The 23,573-nt window shown below is 46.1% G+C and overlaps 1 protein-coding gene across 1 annotated transcript in view; it reads left to right on the top strand.

The window, feature by feature from the left end:
- Nucleotides 1-23,573, top strand: part of Cdh13 (cadherin 13) — an 873,075-nt gene that overhangs the window by 190,631 nt on the left and 658,871 nt on the right. Inside the window, exon 2 of the mRNA XM_027933116.2 lies at nt 9,380-9,491. Coding sequence (XP_027788917.2) covers nt 9,380-9,491 — 112 coding nt within the window. The remainder of the gene's footprint in view (nt 1-9,379; nt 9,492-23,573) is intronic.

A 23,573-nucleotide genomic window follows, 5' to 3' on the forward strand; every position in this document is an offset into this window, starting at 1 on the left:
CCCGGACATTGTGCACACAATGTGTGATGAAACGTCTCCCTTCCCTCAGGTAGACTGCTCATGTTGGGGGTAGACTGAATAACGGGCCCCTAAATACATCCCCATCCCAATTCCCCAAGCGGGAGATGGTACCTGGGTTACCTAGGTGATCATGTTTCATCAGAGCAATCCTCATCCAGGAACCAGGAGGGTCTGAGTTAGAAACAGGAGGTGATGTGAAGAGGAGGGAGAGAGAGAAACAGCAACAGGAGAGGTGATGCTATCTATGCCTCTGGCTTCAGAGGTGAGGAAGAAGGCCCTGAGGCCAGAATGCAGGTGGCCAAGCAGGAAGCGGAAGAAAAGATTCTCCTGAAAGAACACAGCCCGGTGGACCCATTTTAGACTCCAGGACTGTAAGATAATAAAGGGGTTTGTAAGCCCCTGAGGCTGTGGTTTGCTGTTATAGCAGCAATAGGAAACTAATACAGGAAATCAGAGCCTGAGGACCAGGGCCGGGGGTTTTCTTTCCAGGAAGCAGGAGTCAGGGCAGGAGGGCAGGGCAGGGAGGAGGACAAGAACTGATGGGAGGGGCCATCATGACAGTCACTCCTGTAGACAGCCAGGGATCCGTCTTTCAGTCCTCAAGGGGCACTTGGAATATCTCTCAGAGATGTCTCAACAAAGACAGGAAGTGATTGGACCTAAGTCCTCTGTCCATGGTTCCAGTGGATTCCAGGTTTTGTGTAGACCAGACAGTTTCCAGCGCCTGGCTTGTGGTAGGTTGTCATTATTCTTATTATTTCACCCAAGAGGACCTCGTTCAGGGGCTCCTTTGCTTGACCTGGGAGAAGCAGGTCTTACCTGGAATTTGGCACCACTGATTTAATCACCAACCTTTCATAAGTAAACACAAAGGCCACCTACTCTGGGTAGCACTGCCTCTAGATTTTATTCTTTCAATTTGTTAATTGAAATTCTTGCAAGACTGTTTTATCCTTGGGTTTTTAATTGGAGCCTAGTGAATTAATCCTGAATTCTTAACAGGAAAGAGTTAACTTCATTTTGAAAAAAAATTGTGATTTCATTGAGTGGATTGTTTGGCTGTTTTAGCCAGATTCCAGAAGGACAAGCATTGTCTATTCAGTCCTATTTTGAGACAACAAAACACCTTCAAATAATCTTGTAAACAACCCAGAGCTTGTTATCCCTGCCAAATTGCTCTCTGCTTCTTGAACTGACATGCCATGGTATTTGTATTTATCAGACTCCTACATGGAACATTCTTTCTTGTGCTTTGCCACTTTAAAAAACTCCCATTGTCTTTCCAATATGCCTGGACCCCTGGTTGTCTTCAGGGGTGACCATCAGGATTCCTCATCACATCGGTTCTTTGTAACATGACCCAGTCCCTGTTCTCATCTGAAGAGTGTGTTCTTCCTTCCTCTTTATTTCCATAGCACCTTTTCCATGTTAATATGTAATATAATAATAGAAATGCTAGCACATAGCACCTACTGTGAACCATTTTCTGTCCTAAACTCTTTGATTTCTGAGCCCCACAACCAATGGAAATAGATATGATTATTAGTTATATTATTGCATATAAGGAAACTAAAGTACAGGGAGGTTAAGTAAATTGCCCAAGATAGCACAGCAACTAAATGGAAAAACTGGGTCTTGAACACAGGCAGTCTAGTTCAAAAATCTTTGCTCTGAGCAACTTCCTCGTGAATTCTCAATGGATAGAAACACATGATACATTAGATGCCTATGTGTCTCTCTTTTTTTGTAGATAATAAGTTTATTAAGGCCTTTGTTTATTTTTCTATCTCTAGCATCTAGCCCAGACTGGCAGATAATAGAAATTTAAAATTTTGACCAGAGTATTAATAAAACAGTGAAACCAGTGCTTATAAAATAACAGCGGATCAAACTGCCATATAATTTACAGAAAGATTACTAAGATAAAAGAGAAGGGGCTCTGGGCTGGGGTCATCGCACAGTGGCAGAGCGCTTGCCTAGCATGTATGAGGCACCGGGTTTGATTCTCAGCGCCACGTATGTAAGCAAAACAAAGGTGCATTGACAGCAAAAAAAAATGGAGACGGGGCTATGCCTCCTGTTTAAGCTCAGGAAAGAGCAGCACGTAGGACGATTCCTGCTGCAGTCTTGTCCACGGGTTTTGAGGTCACAAACTCCCTTCCTCCTGGGATCCCGTCTGCCCCAGCTCCCCTCTACCTCTCCTCCCTTTTCCACTCTCTATTGATTTTCCCAGATTACATTTAGAGCTTGATAATCCAAGTAAAGAAACCAGCATCTCCTGAGTGTCTGGGGTCAAGATGGTGCCATGCCGGCCATGAGCTGTCTGTAGCTACGGTGACAATTTGCCACACATTTAACAACTTGAAACAACGCAGATTATTTTCATACAGTTTTCACATTTTCTTTTTTTCTTTGGTGCGCTGTGGCTGTGCATGGTGGTGGGAGCTGTCACAGCTTCACACATGCACACAACATAGCGACATGGTTTGTTCGTATCACTCCCCAGGATTTCCCCTTTCCTGTTCCCTACACCAGGTCCCTTTCCTCTACTCTACTGACCTCCTTTGGATTTTCACGAGATCTCCCAACCTTTCTTTCCCTTTTCCTCCCTAGATTCCACATAAGAGAGAGAACATACAACCCTTGACCTTCTGAGCTTATCTTATATTGCTTCACATAATGTTCTCAAGTTCCACCCATTTTCCTCCACAGGACATGATTTCCTCCTTCTCCATGGCTGAATGTGCTCCACTGTGTATATACACACATTTCCTCATCCGTTCACTCATTGATGGACACCTAGCTGGTTCCAGGGTGGTCATTGGGGATCATGTATTGACATAGTACGCTGGCTTTAATCTAAAGGCCACAAGTCCAGGTGAGTCTTGCTGGGCTAACGTCAAGGTATTGGCCACAGGGCTGCCACCTTTTCTTCAGGCTCTGGAGGAGAACCCTCGTTTGCTGTTCTTCTTGCACTTTCTAACTTCTAGAGGCCACCAATCCCTTGGCTCCTGGGGCGTTTCTCCATCTTCCAAGCCGCAGTGTCTCCTCTCACACCACATCCCGCCTGTCCTTCCGCTACTCCAGCTCTTTCTTTGACTCTTCCCTTTGTTTTCAAAGGTTCCTGTGATTGAACCCATCCGGTGTGGACCTGTGACAGCCTTCCTGTTTTGAGGGCAGCTGGCCATCGTCCCTCATTCCCCTCTGCCTTGTAACCTGATGTGTTCACAGGGTGTGAGGTGGGGGTGAGCACATCCTGGGGGGCCATTACTCCATCTTCTCTTGTTCTTGTTGTCTTCTTGAGGTCCCCCAGCCACTGCACACTGCGGATGGCTTTGTGGTCATTCTACCAAAGCGAACCCAGTTGGTGGTCCTGATGCAATGGTTTGCTAAAAGTCAGAGAAAGGGCCAGACTTGGATGAGTTTTGGCTTCGGATCCCCTGATTTCCCAGATACATGCAGCTTCCCTTGTAGTAACTTGAAGGAAAGATGTCAGGTAGTGTTCAAGGAGAGACAAGGTCCAGGGGCCAGGATGCTGGATTCCACGTGTGAATGGAGAGCAGGACTCACCTCTGGCCTCCCCTGGAATCACAAAATAATTCCAAGTGTCTGTTATCTTAATGGCCAGAAAGGTGACAGCTGTTCTACCTTCCTGAGGCTTTGAAACAGCGGGGACATGTTAAGTAAGTCACAGTCAGCCAGAGGATTGCTGAAGATGACTGCGGCTGCTCTGCATGGTGTGCACACGGGTGCACATGCGTGTGTGTGCGTGTGTGTGCACCACAGGTCTTAGAACTCTCCCTTTCCCCTGTGCTCTCCCTGTGGACAGTGTGCCTTTATAAAGCCTCCCCGGACTCTGGGCCTCTGGTCCACGGTAGATAAAGAATCAATTACAATGTGGTGCTGTGACATTTTTATAGCCTCCAACTCAGAGAGAGTATAGCCTTTCTTCCCCACCAATCCAAGACCGCCAAACTGGTTCCCGTAGACCAACCGTGACAAGAGAAACCGGAGGTGTTTTGTGGCAGGGATAAAGTAGCTGTCCATCCAGCTAATAGCAAGTGCAGAGCGAGCCAGCAGCCAGCGAGGGGTGGACAAGGAGCCGGGGGACACCAACGAGTTCATCTGGAAAATATCAGTTGGGAGCCAGCTCAGGAGAGGGTGCCATCCCAGGTGGTCCCGGCCTGTGGAGATAATTATCTGTGGCAGGAGGTTTCTTTTGATTTTTGATGGTTTGAGGACAGGTGTGTAAGCTTTTCTTTTAGTGTTGCTGTTTCTCCCCAGGAACCGGGATGAGTCCCCAGAGCCGTGGCAGCCCCCTGCCGAGCTCCTTGTAAGCTAAGTGATCTGTGGGCTCGGCAAGCTGCTGGGACAAACACCCCCAAGTCTCAGTGATGTGACGCAGCGGGTCAATGCTCCTTGCTGGTGGCTCTCCTGGGTCCCTGTCGTCTGTCCAGTGTCTGACTTCTGGGCTCTTGCTTTTAGGTGACTCTGGCACCTTGGTAGCTCTGTCTTTCTGTTTTCTTGGGTAGGGCAAGAGAGAGGGTCCCGCAGGACATTTCAGGGGCTGGGCCTAGTAGGGGTGACAGTCCCTCTACCCTCTATCTGTGGGCGAGTGCTTGGGAGGTCCCATGGCCCCTGTCACTTCAAAGGAGCCAGCAGCTCAGCATGGGGCACCATTGTGACACATGTGGAGAAAGCGTGGACGGTTCTTGGCTGTCCCAAGGTCTAAAGCATGGGTGGCCACCTCAGATGCCTGAAGGGCCAGGCGAGTGGCACCTGAGTGCAGTGAGCAGGGACAAGGACAGGGCCACAGGTCAGCGCCAAAAGGCCACTCCACGTAACCTGGTGATTCAGCTCGGTGACACAGAGCTCTGGCCACACTGGCCACATCATCCCACGCGTGCCAGCTGGCAGCCCGTGGTCTGGGAGAGGAAGCGCACTCCAGAGTTGGCTCCGCTCTCGAGTCAGTACCTGTCAGGATAAGCGAGCCCAGCCCAGCCCGCTATTTTTAAGACAGAAAGTTCTGTGCTGCGTCAAAGAAATGGAAGCTAAAAAGAGAAATGCGGGTGACGTGAGGACACGCTCAGGGGAGTACATGGTGTCCTTTCACAGAAGCAGCCCAGATGCAGGCGTCCCTGACCTCCTCACTGCCGGGCTGACCCCACCACGCCAACACCCTGCTCTTCCACTCTTGGACTCACATCCCTGCTTTCGCCATCTGTATGCTTCTGAGCACAGATATCCACTCAGCAGTTCTATAGTAGCAACAAATAATATTCTAGTGATAAATGTCAGTGTCTGCCCCAAGGAATATCAGTGAATCACGTGTATTATTATTAGAAATAATAATAAGCATTTATCGAGCAGTTATTATGTGCCAAGTGCTACTTATGTCTCTTTACAATAATCAACTCACCCTATCCTCATGATATCCTGCAAGACTCCAGTATTACTCTTTTGTTCAAAGAAACTGAGGCACCGGTCACTTGCCTTATTCGTCCACTAGTATAACCAGAATTTACACTGAACCAGCCAGGCTCAGACCTGTGCTTATTGTCTGCAGAGATGTATCTCTGCTTTCAGGGCAGGCTGATTGTAATTTTCCAGTAATAGGAACCCGTTAGTGATCATAAAATTTGATAATTGTCATGTTTTCAAAGGTGTATTGGTCACCTGTTATTTATGAGAGGCAAGATGATGCATAGATGAACCCAAGAACAATAGAGGAAGACCATGATTGCCTGGCATTAAAGATAAACTCGGAATGCCCACAGCACATACTCTGGCAGAGGTAAAGAGGGCTTGGGGAACAGCATGTCTAGGTCTTCATACGTGTAGTGTCTCATAATGTCGGAGAAGGTTTCCTGGCTCTGGCATAATGTCCCAGGGGTATTCTACCACAATGAGGGGTCATGCTTTATATCTCACCCCCAAACTTAGTGGGATTGGAATCGAAGAGTGGCTCTCCATGCTGAGTTCACATGGAGAATCCTGATAAGTTGTCAAGGGGCGATAGAAGAACTTAGAACACTCCACCATGGCTGGCCAGCAAGAAATTCAGCTTTGCAAAGCCCTCAGTTAGTCTGGATTCTTAATCTCTGAATGCAGTTTTGTCATCCTGGAGATGCGCTACCTGATACCTGATATTGACGCCTAAGAAAACAGGGCTTGATGGTTCAGGATAAGCCGCCATCCCTCTGCTTATACAGCCAGTCCTTACTTTTGATCTCAAGGAGGGAATATCCCTTCTGCAGGTGTGATGCCCTCGACACCTAGAGAGGATAGGCTCCTCTGTGCCAGCTTTGACATGCTCCCAAAGGGACTGCGCCTTCCTTTCAACTTAGGGATTCGTTTTCCTTAGCTGATTAATTACGTAGGATCTGCTCAGCACGCTCCTCTTCTAGACCATGACCCTGTAACTGATCATCTGTTGACCATTCTTCCTAGGCACCGCCTTCCTAAGTGCTTCCTGTGAATCAGCCTATCAGATCCACACAGCCATGCTCAGGGCCCCCCACCTTCCTTGCTAGATGAGAAAACCCAGGTCCAGAGCAGCCATGAAGCAGGCCACATCCCATGGTCTGTGACGGGTGGAGCCAAAATTCAAATGGGAACAATGGCTTGAGAGTCCTTGAATTGAACTGCAAGATTATCACCCTTCTTTAAAAGTTTCTGGGCAGCATCTGGCAAGGCCCTAACTGAATCCTCGGAGTTTAACAAGTCTTTGTGAGTGAGCGAGTGCACGATCTGACAAGCTCTTACCAAGTCACCCTGGTCTACCTGCTGAGTACTTTTATGTGACAAATATTTAAGCTGAATTTTGACTGGTAGACGGACTGACACAAGAATTTGCAGACAAAACTATGTCTGTGGGACATTTCTGACCCCACCCTCCTAAGGGTCAGCAGTTGGAGAAGGTTCATTTTTCTGGCCCCTCTTTACAAGTGTAGAGAATCCTGAATAGACTGTGGCAGGGCTTTATGATGGACTGAGTCACGGGAAGACAAAGATGGAGAAAACTCCCCCGTGGAGCAGTTAGTTCCTCTCATGCTTGGAGAGCTAAGCGCGGCATCCCTGGGGAAATTGCATCTCCCTTAGTACACACAGGGTGACTGGTTAATGGTCTGGGATTTGAGGCAGAATTAGCCAATTAGAAGGTAATGTACGGTTGTAGGCACAGGGGCCTGGGATAACCTTCACCTGCTGGCTGCTTAACCAAATTAGCATCAGCCAGTTATAGATTTTCTGCTTGTAAAATCACAAATTATTCTGAGTTCTGAAGCTGTCTAAGATGGTGTATATGCCACTTAGGATGCCAGTGGTGCCATTGCTTCGGAAGCGATGTGTCAGAGCCTGATCTCAGGATGAGGCGAAGTTTTACAAGCAGATCTGCAAGACCCTGTACTAGAGCTTCCTCCGCCCTCTGATCTGAGAAAGATGATGTCGGGCGAGGGGATGGCACTTTCATTTCAACTTCTCTGATGTGGCTCAGGCCAGCTGCATCATGAACCTTCTGAGAGGGATTCTTGCCCCCATTCCTTGGGGTTCAGTGGATTTCAGGAGGCTGGTATTTAGAGAGATGCCCTGATTCCACAGCTCCCAACCTTTGGCACCCTCCTCTGAGTTTGTCTGCAGGGACGATAATGACTTTCTTCAGCTGCCTGTGTGCAGTGGTTGAGAATGGGGTCCAGTGTCAGAGTCTGGTTTCCTAAGAAGCAGATACCCAGTCAAGATTCCAGCACAAGCTGTTGATGGGGAGGACTGGCCTCTGAAAAATACTGACGGGGCGAGGAAACAGGCCCAGGAAGAGAGAGCAAAGGAAAGGTGACTCATGCCAGATACATGGTGGGGTTGCAGCTCAGATCCAAGCGGGGACTGGGAGGCAGCTTGTGCCCCCCAGTCGTCTCACCCGAAGGGAGAGGGAGCCGGGTATTTACCCACCCTTCCATCTGTCAGTGGTTGAGGGCTGCTCCTGCGCATGTCAGTTTCCCAACCCTCATTACTGTCACCAATCTCACAGTGAAGTAGTCTTCCAAGGTTTATAGAGAAATATCTCAGGAAAAAAAAAAATAAACCACAAAGTGTTCCCTGGCGGGGCCTAAGGGGAATGGGCAAGGCTTAGACTGTGTACAGACTTAGAGGAAATTTAGACTTGAACTCAAGTCCTGACTCAACCCAGCCTAACTGTACATCTGGAGCAAGCTGGTGACCTCTCTAAAGCTTTAGGTCCCTCCTCTGTAAACTCTCTCTTACATTAGTACACACTTTGCAGAGCCACCAAAGACAGTAAGTGAAATCATACACATATAGTGAGCTTAGCACAACTCTTGGCATACGGTATAGGCTCAAAAATGTCAGTTTTCCTTGTTAAGTATTATGGGATGTACTCGGTGTAAACAGGCAAGGAAAAGAACTAAGGCCTATCCTCATGGGCTTATGGTCTTTGCTTACTAGACTGTAAGTTCATTTCTTACCCAAGTTATACCTTGCCGGGAAGGGTATCATATACTTTGATATTTCAAAGCTGATAACTCAACTTTCTGACTGAAAGATAAAGTAAATAGCCCAAGTATTTGCAAAGACAAATTTGAGCCTATGGAAGTAATTGTAAATTTAAAATTATATGGTAGCCAAAACTCACAAAAAGTCAAAAGAAGCAAGTAAAATTAATTTTAACAATATATGTATTTTGACCCACATATATAAATGTGTGTGTGTGTATGTATTAGCAGTTCAATGTGTAATTAATATAAAATTATAGTTAGGTATTTTTTATTCTTGTTCAGTTACCAAAATCCAATTATTTTTTATTCTATCAGTGTCTAAAATTGGGACCAGCTGCATTTCAGGTGCTCAGTTGCTCACCGTGGCTTGTGACCACCATAGTGGGCTAAGGTGCAGAGGCCCAACAGGCCTTAGGTTCTATTAGAAGTCACATCCAAAGGGAACGTCTCCTTCTCTTTTCCTTCCCCTTCAGAGATGACAATGCTCCTTTGCATGTATGAAAGTAAAGCTGGTTTTAACTCGGGCATCACAGGAAATTGACAGTTTCTATAATGAAGTTTCACACATGGAGACCATGGTGAGATTCTTAGCAGGTGTAAAAATCTGACAATGTTATTTCTTTAACTGCAACTTAATGGAAGCTGCAGCAGCTGTTCCCCTTTGTGGGTTTTCCAGATCTCATTGCCAAAACGAACTGCTGGCAGACCCAGGAGAAGTATCAACTTGCCTCTTCATTTGGGAACTGAAATTAAAACCTCAGCTCATTTCTATAAGTCGCCTATCTGGTAAAAAGTTAACAGGGCAAACACATAAGCCGCTATTAAAACATTAATGGCCTTGGTTTCCTCAGGTGCTGCTGCTAACATCTGCAGAAGATTTGGACTGCACTCCTGGATTCCAGCAGAAAGTGTTCCGCATCCATCAGCCAGCAGAATTCATCGAGGACCAGTCGATTCTAAACTGTAAGCAGTATCACTTGAAGATGCTTTTGGCCTAGCCCCCTATTGGAATTCACTAGTGTTGAGGAATGTGTCTCAGGATGCAGTATTTCCTAAACTACTGTTTTCTGATCATGTTTCTTCTGTCAATGACGGACCCAGGGTGGAGCACCTGAACCGGACACTTGCAGGCTTAGAGGTTAATAGAGTGGCGGGTCTCTCTTTCAGTATTTTATCATCAGCGGGCATTTCTGCAGTGCTCCCAGGAAAGAGTCTGCCAGCTCCTGTGCGAGTTCTACAGTATGTAAAGGAAATGAAATCCATTTCCCCTGGGCAGACCCCAAGAGCAAAATCACTGCCTTCCTGTAGATTGCTGTCCTACCTGTAGTTTCTCATACATAGCATTAGATCAAAGTAATGGTGAGACCATGATATTGGCTGCTGGGATTTTTAGACATAAGCATCAAAAATTCTGATTCTTGAAGCTGATAAGATCATTCTCAGAAAGATTCAAAACCTCTCCGGTTTGTTCTGAGGATTAATTTCAAATCCCCCCAAATTCCGATTGATTTCTTTCAAATGTGCATCCTTCATCTGTGGTTATGATCACGTCCTATTTTTAACACTAACGTCACATTACTCTATGTTTAAGGGGGAAGAGGGTAGATTGCTAAATGCACATCAAGCGTGCTTTCTTCACAGAAGCATTTGAAATGGATAGTGGGCGTAACCATTTAATTGTGGGCTCTCAAGCACTGTTCTTTAATGGATGGAAATAAAGGGTATGTGGACAGTGGTCTAATGTGGTCAGATGCTTCAAGGCCCCTACAACACCTCTGCACTGTTGACCGCGAGATCTCAGGTGTGCCTTCCGGGCTGCTTCATTCCTTTATTCCTGTGGCATGTGACTGGCGTGTTTAAAGGAAGGGAGACAGACAGACAGAACCCACACATAAGCACATGCACAATGGCCCTCCTGATTGTGAGGCTGGTGAGCACTTTAAGAGTTGAGAGCAGCACAGTAATGAAGATGCAGTGCGGAGCATTGAGGGGCATCCGTGGTGCAGCCAGTGCACATCTTGATGCAATTTCACCAATGAAATCATCTCGATAATTAGAGTCCGTCATGGCAAGGTGCAGGATGGGCACAATAAGTGAATTCCAATATGTGATTTCCTGGTAATTTGATCCCTGTGTGTGACTCTGGGGTCAGGCCACCAGGAGACCTCATTTGTCTTTTGATTTTTGTATTTATCAGAATCAATATATTTCAAATGGAACTTGATTTGTGAGAACGATTTTTTCTGGCTCTCCCTCCCCCTCTTCTCCCTTCTTGTCTGCCTGATTCTGTCCGTCTGTCTGTCTCTCTGCCTCTCTCTCTTAATTTTTTCCCAGTGATTATCCCAAATGGCATCTATGTTAACATGCTTGGAAATGCAAAGCCACCCTGAGTATGGAAATTAATAGAGTTGGTATGCAAAGCAGGCCCATAAATGTGATTGCTTCTGTAATCTTCACGACACCAAACAGCTTTTAATTCACCACTGAGAAGCTGGAAACAATCATACTTTGGGGGAATCTTTTTAATTTAAACTAGGCCACACTGTACATTCCAATATCATAGCTTTGTGTGTGCCCGTGTGTATGTGTGTGTTTAATCCCCTAAGTAATTAAGAGGGTTATGGCTGCTGCTTCGGTGTGAGCTAGTAAATGCTAAATGACACTGGGTTGATAATCAATGATAGGAAAAGCCAGTGAAATAGGAATTGAGAACATTTACAATTTTATGCTGTTAGGTGTGCTGTTAGGTCAGCAAAATCTGATTAGCCCCTGTCGGTGAGATTGTGTGTCCACATGTATGACTAGAGTAACTCAAAGCCAGCCGACCTGGTGAGCGAGTTTTCAGTTCATTCCAAGGCAACAAGCATAGGTGGTTGTGAAGCCGTCTGTGCATGAAGTTCGCTGCCTAAGTGAAGAGGAAGTTGTCACAGACTTGAGGTGAGTGTTGCTTAGAAAACCTGGGTCTCCAGAAATAGCACAATTTCAGCACAATAGGAAATAAAGAGCCCAAAATATTGAACATGCTTTCCCACATATCCAACCAAGGTTTTCAGCCAGCCACTCCTACCCCATCTACCCTTCCTTCCCATCATTCTTTGTTTTTTTCCCTTCATTTACTTACAAATAAACACAAAACCTCTGTTTCTGAGATAAGTGTGACTGACCTAGAGAGCCATGATTGGGGTACACTCTTGTAACACCCTCTGACACAGGCTGACAGCTGGGTGAAGGACGGAAAGACTCAGACAGAACCAGACCACTTAAGAAGAACATGGAGCTGCCTATTTGCATATGGAAGACCCAGGAGATGGTTGGGGACACTTTCCTGACATAAACACAGGTCCCTGTTGCAGGGTGGTGGAGGTTAAGAGGAACTAGGTAGGTAATACCGTCTTGGGTCCCCTGGATCATATTTGCACTTCATATTGTTCCTTTATCTTTGCAATATTGTAGAGTTCTGGTTGCAATCACTGTTTTTGTTTTCTGAAGGCATGAACACAGCCTAATTGATCAATTGATGTCTACGCTCTGCACTGTGCTATAAAGTCATCTGCAGGTGTTGCCTCTGTGCCTGACAGATGTCCTCTACCTGCCCATACCCTAGACTTGAATTAGCCAATTCTGTGTTCGGCTTTTAGCCAGTTACAGGGAATGTTTATTCTGTCCGTGGCTTCCCGCTCCCTTTGTTCTGACAGTAATATTTCCTTTTATACTTTTTTCATCTTCTCCCTCATTTCTGGGTGACTTATCTCTTTCTGCTTTAACTGTTCCTAATGGCCACCTCCACTCCTTTTATTTCCCTAATATTTTATTCACTGTTCCCTCCTATACATCTTTCCCTCAGTTGTTCTAAAGCCTTTTATTTTCTTCACATCCAAATAACTCTTTATTCTACTCTCCTTTCCACTAACTAGACTTGCTTTCTTCTTTAAAAGACCATTTTTCAATAAGCTGCCAGGATCAAAACATAGTGCCCCACTATTTCTTCTAATGTAACCAGCAGAATTCTTTCATTGCATCTTTCACAGTGTGATGCAAAGCCCCCAGCTCAGGATAACTTGGGCAGAACTTTCTTGGCTTCATCTCAGTCTTGAAAGGAGAGCTGGGAAGACATGGCTATTCCTGTTTCTCAATGAGAATCACAGGGCAAAAGTGGAAGACAGCTTAGGAAGAAAGACTGAGAAAGGAGGCACTCATCCAAGATCTTGGGCTCAAGGGAGGAATCTCACCAGAGAGTCCCCAGAGGCCCCTGGGACCCAGAATCTCTCACACAGCCTGGCGGTTGCTCTTTCTCCTCCTGCACATGAAAATCATGTTATTCCAATAGTCACCTGGACATTGTTGGGGATGGCCAATAGCCCTGGTTATGGCCTCCCAGCTGACACCCAGATCAGAAGATCCCCAGGCCTAGAGAACAGCTCATCTGGACAACTGACCAAATACCCAGCCAGAATGGAAAAAAATGCTAATTGACAAACCCTTGCTATCATTAAAACAGAAGATTCTCCCCTGCTCCTATCAGCTCAGACAGACATTCCTGACACTGGGGGGCAGGCTGTGATCACTGAAATCCCTAGGGACACGATACTCACAAGCATCCAGCCTGTGCTAGGGGTAGATGAGTCCAGCCTCCAGTGTCCAGAAGGGGCACCCAATTGGCCACCCAACCTCTACCAGGACTGGACTATTCTTTTCCATTTATAACATTGTGATTTTTCTTCATCCTTCATGTGGGTCACTTTTCTTAGTCCACACAAACAGAGACACATAGAAAAAAACCACCACATCTAAATTTATCTATAATTCAACTTATATAATCACTTTTAGTAAAGAACCTGTATTGGTCAGAATAGGCTATGTTATGCTGTGATAACAAACAGCCCCAATGACCTAACATAAGCAATGCTTACTTCTCATCCAGGTCATGCAGATGCAGGCCAGGCTGCTCTCCTGGGTCTTCCCACTCCCAGTGTGAGCTGGTAGATGGGGTCAAGGAAGAGAGTGCTCAACCATCAGCTCAAAAGTGACATGTATCATTTCTTTCCATTCAATCAGCAGACCCAGTCTTGTAGCCAACCTACTGCAAAGGGGGCTGGGAACTGTGGAGGAGCTCACTGGAACTGGCCAGTCTCTATGTAGGTCTTAACAAAATGAGGTTGCCTGGCTCGAAAGGAGACCCTGGGAGAGAGAGAAATGGAACATAAAGAAGGCAACTGTCTCTGAGGAACCAGGGTCCATGCAGGACAGAGTTGGCCAGTGTAAGAAGGAGAGCAAGGTCACAACCTCTAAGGGTGCCCTGAGGCCCACACAGTGGTGTCCTCTTCCTCCCTGCTCTTCTTAGAAATACCTGGGGAGGGTCCTCACCTTCTGAGCATTATAATAAAGATGGGCTTCAATTACTCCTCCTGAGGATTATAGCATTGTAACTAAGATCACACAGCCCAGCTTTGAACTCACATTGACTAGGGTTCAAACACCCAGTCATGTTAGCTCTGTGACCATAAGTGAGTCATTTGAACCCTCGTCTGTGCCAGAAGGGTGACGGCAGTCTCAGCTTAGCTACAGCTGATCTAACGAGGGTGGAGACCAGGGTGGAATTGACCTCTGAGCAAACAGGTGCTGCTTTTGGCCTCGATATCATGTGTCCATTGTTATCATCGTCACTCAAGACCTTGGGTAGATCAGTGCCCTCACATGGCCCTCTGAACCCAGCATTCAAGAGGACAAGTCATGCTGACCATTAAAAATCTGAGCAGATGGGGCAGTGTCCCTAGCAGTGGTTCCAGGACATTGGAACTTCTTGGATAAGTAGGAGTCTTACTTTTTTTTTTAATCTTGGATTGATGAGAGTATTTTTTTTAATTGCTAATCCTGAATATGAAAAAAAAAAAGGTGAGTAATTGGAGAGAGGGAAAACACCACGATTTACTTTCAATCAGAGTTATCTCTTAAAGGTCATTTGTCATCAAGAAAAATAAAAGGATCAGGGACTAATTACTGAAGAAACGGCAGTCAGTCCTTTCCTTAAATTGTGCTGTTTGAAAGCATCCCAGATGTCCCCACTGACCACTTGTCACGGGAAACCGCTGGCCTGTGGCATTGGGATGTCACTCTGCACTCTTTCCTGGTGTTCTTCTGGAGTTTCACTATTGTTTTAGTCAGCTTTTTCATTACTGCAAACAAAAGACCTGACAAGAACAATTAGAGGAGGAAAAGTTTATCTGGGGCTCTCAGTTTCAGGGGTCTCAGTCTGCAGACAGCTGGCTCCATTCCCCAGGGCTCCAGATGAGGTGGCACATCATGGCAGAAGAGCGTGGTGGAGGGAAATGGCTTGGGACATGGCACCAGGAGGCAGAGAGAAACTCCACTCTCCAGATACAAAACATATACCCCAAAGGCACGCCCCCAATGCCCACCTCCTCCAGCCACACCCCACCCACCTTCAGTTACCACTCAGTGATTACGGATTGGATCAAGGCTCTCTAACCCAATCATTTCCCCTCTGAAAATCCTTGCATTGTCTCACAGTGAGCTTTTGGGGGACATCTAATATCTAAATCACAGCAACTCTGTTAGTTCTCCTGAGGAGGCAGGGGTGATTCCTAGGAAATTTCTTTATGAAGTGCCACTGGCCGGTTCTGACAAAGAAAGATCATTTCTGGAAAACATAAGTGGTGGGTGCATGTTAGGGACAGATCTGGGGACACATGGTACAGCTGGAGCTGATCCGTATGCTGACCATGGCCTTGAGAGTTGACCTTGGCTGTGTAGCCCCCAGATGCTGGGGTCTCCGTGAACCTCCCAGCAGCACTTAGGGGAAAGGTATCTCATGTGCCCATTTTTGCAGAGGGGACACCTAAGACAGAGCCAGGTGAAGAAAGTTTCCAGGCTGGCATCACCTACAGCTGATGGGGTCAAGATCTGAACCCAGACTCCAGGGCACTGGTGCTTTCCCTGAGTCCTCTGGTCCAGTGTCCCTTAGTTTTTGTTGATGTTGGTGGCAATGCAACCAGGAAATTTGCCACTTGATTTTTCCATCACTTCCATCAACCTGGATGAGACAGAGAACTTGCACTGCATATTTTTTCTGTTTATAGCCAGGTTCACTCTTCCTCTGTAATATACTCAAAAGGAGCTGTTTTTCTTTGTTTGGGATGGATGCAGTGCCGCATTGTCTATGACCCTCTGCCTCCCCATGGGTCCCTCTCACCAGGATGCTGCCTGGCCATGTCACTGACCGAGACACTGACCTTATTTAGCATCCAGGTCGTCCCCGAGTGTGTGGGGTTGCATTAATCACATTTGTACTTAACATACATGAGTCATGGCTTTTGAGGTGTTTTTAATTGACTATAAATCAAACAGGGACTTGAAAAATGAAGGCAATTAATTAAAAAGCGATGTGAGGGGTGTTTTGCATCCCAACACAGGAAGTGCCTCGACAGTGAGTTAGATGTCCCAACAAAGGCCCTGTTGACCCTGCAGAGAAGATTTCATCTGGATGGTAATACACAGGTGGACTTTCCCACCTGGCAGGTGGAGAAATGCGTTTCCCGAGTTCACTCTGACTTAGGCGTTTGTCAGTCCATATTTTCTATTCTAGAGATCTTCCCAAATCTTTTGCTTTGGCTTTCAGATTTTGTGGCTTTAAAAAAATAATGAGTTTTTAAACAGAATTTCCTTCCCATTTTCTGGCCATCCTTCACCCTAGCTTATATTTATTTACTCTCTGGTTGGGAGACTGATGAACTGATTTGTGAAAGTATTTAACGTTACCTGTCCTGCAATCTGGATAGAGTCCAACAAGGTTGAGGTTTCAAGTGGCACATTTGTTTTAAGCTGTCATGATGTGCCAGGGAAAATTACTCTGGTGCCACCTAGCTCACTCCATCATTATGAAGTTGATTATACTTTGGGTTACGATGTGGCTCCTTTTTGCATTATTAAGACTTTTCTCTTAAGATCAACAGAGCTCTGCAGAAATAAAATGTTTCTATAGGTTCCCCCCCACCACCATGTATTTGTAACAATCTAAGAATCAATTAATATTTATTAGGATCCTCCTATGTGCATTATTATTAATTACCTGACAAGTGTGAAAATTACAGTTAACGGACTGAAGGATAAGAGAGGACGGCTCGCACACACCAGCAAGAGAGGTAATGGAATCCAGAGAGCCTGCCCTTGGACGTGGGTCCTAGGTTGCACTGTGCGGTGTGGGGAATGCAGGGGGAACAGTGACAGCCTCACCAGATGATGACCAGGAAGCAGATGGAGTGCCTGGAATAAGTCATCAGTAAGATAAACAAGTCACTCTGTCATCCCCGAACCAATCATCCCACAGCTATGTCCTGTTTGGAGGCTCAGTGAGGGATCTAAAGCATTTAATGAAGGAATTGGTCATCAACATTGAGAATTTCACTATGTAAAATCCTCAACTTCTGAGCAGGTTTGGGCCTCCAAAATAGAGCCTGGATGCAGAACCCCCTGGCTTCGAATACAAGGGCAGTCCATCATCAGCACAGTCAGACAGACGGAGAAAAAACAAAGCCAAACGAACAAAAATCCTTACCCTCCCTGTCCCTAACAGCAATCAAAGTCACCTCCCTGCAGTGTCCGCTGCTCCTAAGAATGGTGTGTGGGTCCAGTGACATGCCACCAAAGATGCAGCAGCACATGTGCTTCTTCCATCAGATCATTGTTGTTAGTGACAAGAGCTGTCATTCATAGTCAAAGGAGCAGAGGGCAGGTGCTAAGAGATGAAGGGCCCAGACTGGCTGCCGTTGACCAGGGAGCTGTGTGGTCAGACCATGTGGCTGGCTTTCTGGGAGGTCAGAATAGGAGGCAGACAAAAGGGGAGAGTGGTGTGGCTCAGGCTGGCCTAGAGCTATTTCAGAAGTTCAGAGATGGGGTGGTTGAGATGTTTCGGAGGAGTGATGAGTGAGAAGGTGGCAACATGGTGGAACATGAATCCCTGGTGACAGAAGAGCCCCAGAGAACTCCCCAAGATTGAGCAGGCAACTAGGAGAGAGGTGTAACTAAAGACAGGCAGAATCACTGGAGTCTGTTCCCAGTTCAGACACTGACCTTTGTGATTAATTTTCTCCTTGGACCTCTGTTACCTCATTTATGTAATGAGAATATCAGAGAGATTTTGGTTATAATTAATAATAAATCAATTCCAGTTAGTTTCAGCAAAAACATAAAAAACTATCGTCTCATATGATGGAAAATTTCAAGGTTTGAGTTGGCTTCAGCAACACCTGGATCTAGAAACTCTAATGGTTGGTATGGCCCGTCTTTCCTCAGCTGTGTTTTCGGTAGTGCTGATTTCAGTCTTCACTCTCAGAGGGCTTCCCTCCAAGATGGCTGCCGTTCAACAGTCCAGAGCCTCTCATTTCCAAGTGTTCTAGCAAATATCTCATGGCTAATTCTGCACCAGCTTGGGTCGTGTGTCCATCCTTGAGCCAATCACAGAGCCCGAGAAGATCTGGTACTCCTACTGGCGTAGGGAAATGGAGATGCTGTTTCTTGAGATAAAGAAACAATGCTGGGCTGTCGTAAGCAGGACAGTCCCTCACGATGGTGCTCTACTTCCTTTAGTACCAACATCCTGTGACTGCAGGCTGCGCTCCATGCATGAGAATTTTGAGAATCCAGAACACACACAAATGCAAATGTCTTTTAGGTGGCAGGGGACAGGGACAGCTATCGCATCATGCCAGGTTTCTCGCTGGTGATGCTGGTGAGCAGATTGCTTAATTAAGACTGTCAAATTCTAAGTGCTGCCATATGGCCTCACTCTTCAACCTGTTGAGTATCTTCACTCACATGGTCTTAGAGCTGTTATAAATCTCTTTTATTTCTGTTTTTCTTCAAGGGATTAAGAATACAGGAACATACGGATATTCAGGAGCATCTCCTAATTTAAGGTATTAGAACCACATGAATTGGGATGCTTAATGAGGAAGGCAGCAAGATATAAATTGGGAAAGATTAAGCATGGCTTTAAATAGTTTGAGCAGCAGAAGATCTTATTATCCTGTTGCAGATCTACTTTACACACATGCTAATAATCACAGTGCCCTCTGTCTGTCCTATTTGCCTTGGTTTTCATGGAAATTTCTTGTTCGCTGGAGAACAAAAGGGCATGGGGTGCAAATTCTTGCCAATGTTTCCCCCCACATTCTTGTATTTGAGCAAATTCATATATGGAATGTGGACAGGCAAGGGATGAGGATGGTCCAGGCTGTGAAGGAAGGAAGACACAGTCATGTGATAGAGGTTGTGAGGGGCTGCTGCAGAATGGACAGTCCAAGCAGCTTTCTCGAAGAAGTCAGGACTTGAACTATGAGAAGTTACCAACCAGATAAAGACAAGGTGGAAAGACACCCCGGCAGAGGGACCAGCCCTTGCAAAAAAGCCCTCAGGTGGAATAGGCTCCCCAGGTGAAATACCGTGATCCAGAAAGGGTTACCATTTTATCTACAGAACCATCTCAATTGCCTTATAAGCAGGATTATGAACCCCTGTTAAGAGAAAAGGGCATGGAGGCGGACTAGATTGTGCAGGTGGTGTCGGTGGTGGAATGTGCTCTGTGGTCACCTGACCCCGAAGCCCATGCTCCTCCACGTGGAATGCTACAGCCAGTGCTATAGGCCCTCCCACCGGGAGGGGCTCCTGGCTTTTCCTCCCAGACTTTGACAGCTTCGCAGGGCCATTGGTGTGAGCTCCTGAGTCCCCTGGCTTGTCTTAAAACCCACAGTGGGTGGTATTTCCAGTCACCCAACCCTCCACTCCTCACTGTCCTCTTCTGTAAACTGGAGGTGCTATTTCAATGGTTAAACAAGTCGGCACATGCTGAGGGCTCACCTTGGCTCCTGCCACCTGCAAGCTCCATGGAAAGCTGGGTGGGTTTTATTATTTGAAGAGTGGGGATGGGGCATGGGGTGGGACGATGCCATTGGGATGGGCAGTGCCAGTGTCTACCAAAGGTGGAGCAGAGAGTTTCCAGTAAGGATTGGCTCCTCTCAGAGAGCCCGCTCTCCTCCTAATACCCAAGACTCCCTTCAGGCCCTGTCCTCCTTATTCCGCTCCCTCATGCTTGGTCTCTTTGGGCCAAATGTTTTGTAAAATCATGATCTTGGAAAAGTGTTTTAGAAGTGATTCCTCCCGAGCATGGGTCTGGGTGTGCTGGTATTAGAGAGATCGTAAAGTGCCCAGGCTGCATATCATCACCTCTGCCGGTGGGTCTGGGGCAGCACCAGGTCGTAACATAGATTGATATTTCAGCAGTAAGACTTGAATGTTTACCCTAAGCAGGATAAATAAAGAGCACAGATAGCATCAGGTCAGCTCAGGTTGGGTTTTGCTGTCAAGTGAATTATGGAAACACTCTCGGTAGGCTGACCGCCTGGATTTTGGAATTATAGACTGCACCCTTTAGGAGACCATTCTTGCGAAACGCCTCCAGTCTCTGCCTACAGAGATTCAGGTGGCCTCTTCACACCCCAGCTGTTTCTGGAGGAGCAGAGTGTGGGGGCCCAGCCTACCCCCACAACCCCTCTCCTACTGGTGAGCAACTTGGTAAATGACATCTTGGCAGGCCATCTCTGAAAAGTGGCCAACTGCTGCACCAGCCCATTTCTTTCCCATTTGAAGCCAACACAGTTGTCAGCCATCCAGGTTCCACTGAACCGTGCCTGTCAGCTGATTCTGAAGACCTCCCAGTGGGTCTATTTTTAGCTAAAACTGGTTTTAATTTTCATATGTATACATTAAATTCCATGGGGGAAGGATGGATTCCAAATGAGGAAACATTGATTCTGAATAACATGAAAGAAATAATTAGTGCTTGAAAAACAGTTCAAAATATGAGTCAAACCCTCTGAGGAATATGGTTAGCACTGCATTTTTCAGCAAAAGGAAGTTTGTTGAATTAAAGCAGAGACTGAGGGTAAGTGGGGATAATCCTGCAAGGAAGGCACTTGGCATCAAATTCGATGTGCTAAGAAAGGGCAAGAGACTTGGAATAGGGAAGACCCAAGTTAGGAAGCAACTAGGTTGGTCATTGTCAGAGGCTCATGGGATGCTCGGCCAGGTGGCCAAGTCCCAGTGTCCAGAGGTGCACAGAGCAGTGTGGAGGGCATGGACAAGCACCAAACCTTTGTCCGCACTCAGGGAGGTGAGAGAAGCAATAGCTCCTATGCACAGGCATTGTTAGAGTTCAGATATGAGGTGTCCCCCAGAAGCCCATGTGTGACATGATGCAAGAGTTTTTGGAGATGAAATGACTAGATTAAAAGAGGTATGACCTAATCTGCTGATTAATTCACCAGTATAGATTAATTGGGTGGTAATTATAAGCAGGTAGGACGTGGCTGGAGGAGGTAGGTCCCTGGGTATTGCCCTTGGGGGTTATATTTTGTCCTTGGGGAGCAGAGCTCTCTTTCTGCTTCAGGGGTGTCCTGAACTGAACTGATCCTCTGCCACATCTTCCACCATGATATTCTGCGTTCCTTCTGCCCAGAGCTATGGGTTCTGTAGACCATGGAGTAACCCTCTGCACTGTGAGACAAATCTATAGTTTTTTCCTCTCAATTGTCCTTGTCATGCATTCTGGTCACAGCCATGAAAAGCTAGCTGGAACAAGCATGGAGTCTGTGCCTGGCACGTGACTCCCCTTCTAGATCTCCCTTCTGTTGGGAGTAGGCAGCTCCAGCAGGAGAGGGCCTAGGCCAACAATGGGTGCCCAGAGTCTGGGCTCATGTTAAGCTGCTGCTCTGCTCTCGGCACAGCCCACCTCGGCCTCCTGTTCCCATCACGTGCAATTTGGTCACACACACCTGTCTGGGACGGCGCATCCTGCCACCCGTGCCTAAGGAGCTGCTCTGTTACAAAGTCCTTTGTCAGCTGCATTTGCTGACTTAGTGAGGGTTCTCACAAACCCTGACTAACTCAAGACTTTGAAGAAAGGGATTTAATTAAAATGAAAGGGAACTGTGTTGCTCACAGTTTCATCCAAAGACCTGAACAACAAGGCCTCAGAAAGGCTGAACCCTGGAGGGCCCGAGGAATTCAGCAACAGGAACTTAGAGCAAACTCTGGCTCTTCCAAAGTTTTAAACTGAAAGGCTAGATCCATTTCATTTTGTTTTATATCAATGCATTACGGCCTTAAATTTTTGTTAAAAAAAAAGTCAAACAAAATTTTCAAAAAGTCAAAAATGTGACTTACCTACCAATATAAACTGAAAATTTTATTGAATTCAACAGTTAAAAGGCAAACCAATAAAATAAGTATGTTTCACAAGATATATGAAGAGCTCCTCGATATTTGTTAAGTAATTTAATCCTAAAGGAAGGAGTGTTAGAGGCAGTTTGCCAGGTCACCCACAAATCTGGTTAATGTCCTTCAGGGCAAATAACTGTAAGCGCTGGGGTTATCTTTTCTACCAAATATTACTTGACTCTCTAGTAGACAGAATCTGCAAATTAATTTCAGTAAGTCTGCAATCTTCAATGAGTAGTAAACGTGAGGTGAACAGATCACACTTTTGTAGATGATTAAATAATCCTTCAATGAACGCATTGGTGCCTTGTGTATGGCATTGAAAGAATATGGCAACCACCTTTTTGTCTCATTCTCAATTCTTAGGTTGTTTTTATTAAGAGTATCATAAAATTTAATTATTATAAAAGTTAAATTAAAAGCCAAAGACATAGGCAATATAAGTTTCTTAAAAGTGAGATTTGATAGGCGAATGATCACTCTGCCACATTGCTTTCAATTACTGTACTAATCTTGCTATGGTTCCTTCTCCAGAGGTCAGGCATTGGTCTATGGACCACGTTGTTAGTCTTAGGATGTCTTTACAGGACCAGCTTAGCCCCAGAGAGCTTTCAGTTTGGGGTGTCTCCAGTTGAGCTTCTGGAAGAGGGGCTGATGGCCTTGGCATTGGGTCAAGAGCCCATGCTGTGGTCTGGTCATTGAAAGCTCCTTCCTTAAAGAAGAGGTTTCTTTAAGGAACAAGCACAAATCAGGATTCAGACAGTCCCCAAGTTCTGAGGGCCTGGGCAGGGCTGAGTTCTGGCCAGAGGGAAAGGAGCCTGCAGGCCATGTGCAGGCACGCTTTGACTCCCACATGTGAATCTCGTGCCCAGCAGCTCACATGTCCATGGCAAGGCAGCAACTCCGAGGAGCATCACCAGATGATTCGCGTGAATGAAACAGTTGGAACCCACGTCCCCAGGAAGAACAGCACCTTGACAGGGCCTGGCGGTGCTGTCTGAGCTGGACGTCAGAGTGGGCATCCACGGGTCGCTGGGGAGGGCTCAGCCCCTGCTGGTGGGCGTTGGTAACGAGCACGGCAGACTGGCATACTGTCGCGGGATTGCTAGATGTAGCAGGGTGAGATGCAGATGTGAGCCTTATAAGTAGGTTATTGTTTGATAAATGAGCTATTAGTCTGGCTGAGCAGAGTGTTGATGCAGATAAATTGATCTGCATGAATTTCCTGACACAAATAGCCAGGATTTTTCTGGTTTAGAGTCTTATCTTTCTTGGGCAAAGTTTTCTGAGAATGAACAATGAAGTCAAGTTGACAGAGGCGCCGTCTCAGTTCTTGGGCTGAAGACCTCCACCATGAGGATTAGGTGGTCTCACTTAGTTCTTGGCAGTTTGTGTTTGTCTTAAGTTAGCACTTCTGGAACTTCAACTATGGAACACTGTTCTCAGAATGGATATAGGAATGCAGTGGAGGGAGATGTTTGGTTAAATCTGAGGAATACTGAGGGTGGATTTTTTCCCCCAACTGTAGACCTTTGCAATGTGAAAATGCACAGTGAGCATTCTAGAGGGCATGCAGACATATCCTAGAAACTAATCCCCTTCTAATTTAAAAAGAGTTCATTCGGTCCTCCCTAAACCACAAAGTTCTACCCATGCCCACCCTCATCCATATTATAAAACCTTCCAGTACCCTGGGCTTGCAAAAAACAAACAAACAAACAAAAAACAAAAAAACACCTTTCCACTCTTGCCTTG

Source organism: Marmota flaviventris, chromosome 18, assembly GCF_047511675.1.
Source record: "Marmota flaviventris isolate mMarFla1 chromosome 18, mMarFla1.hap1, whole genome shotgun sequence".
Taxonomy (NCBI): Eukaryota; Metazoa; Chordata; class Mammalia; order Rodentia; family Sciuridae; genus Marmota; species Marmota flaviventris.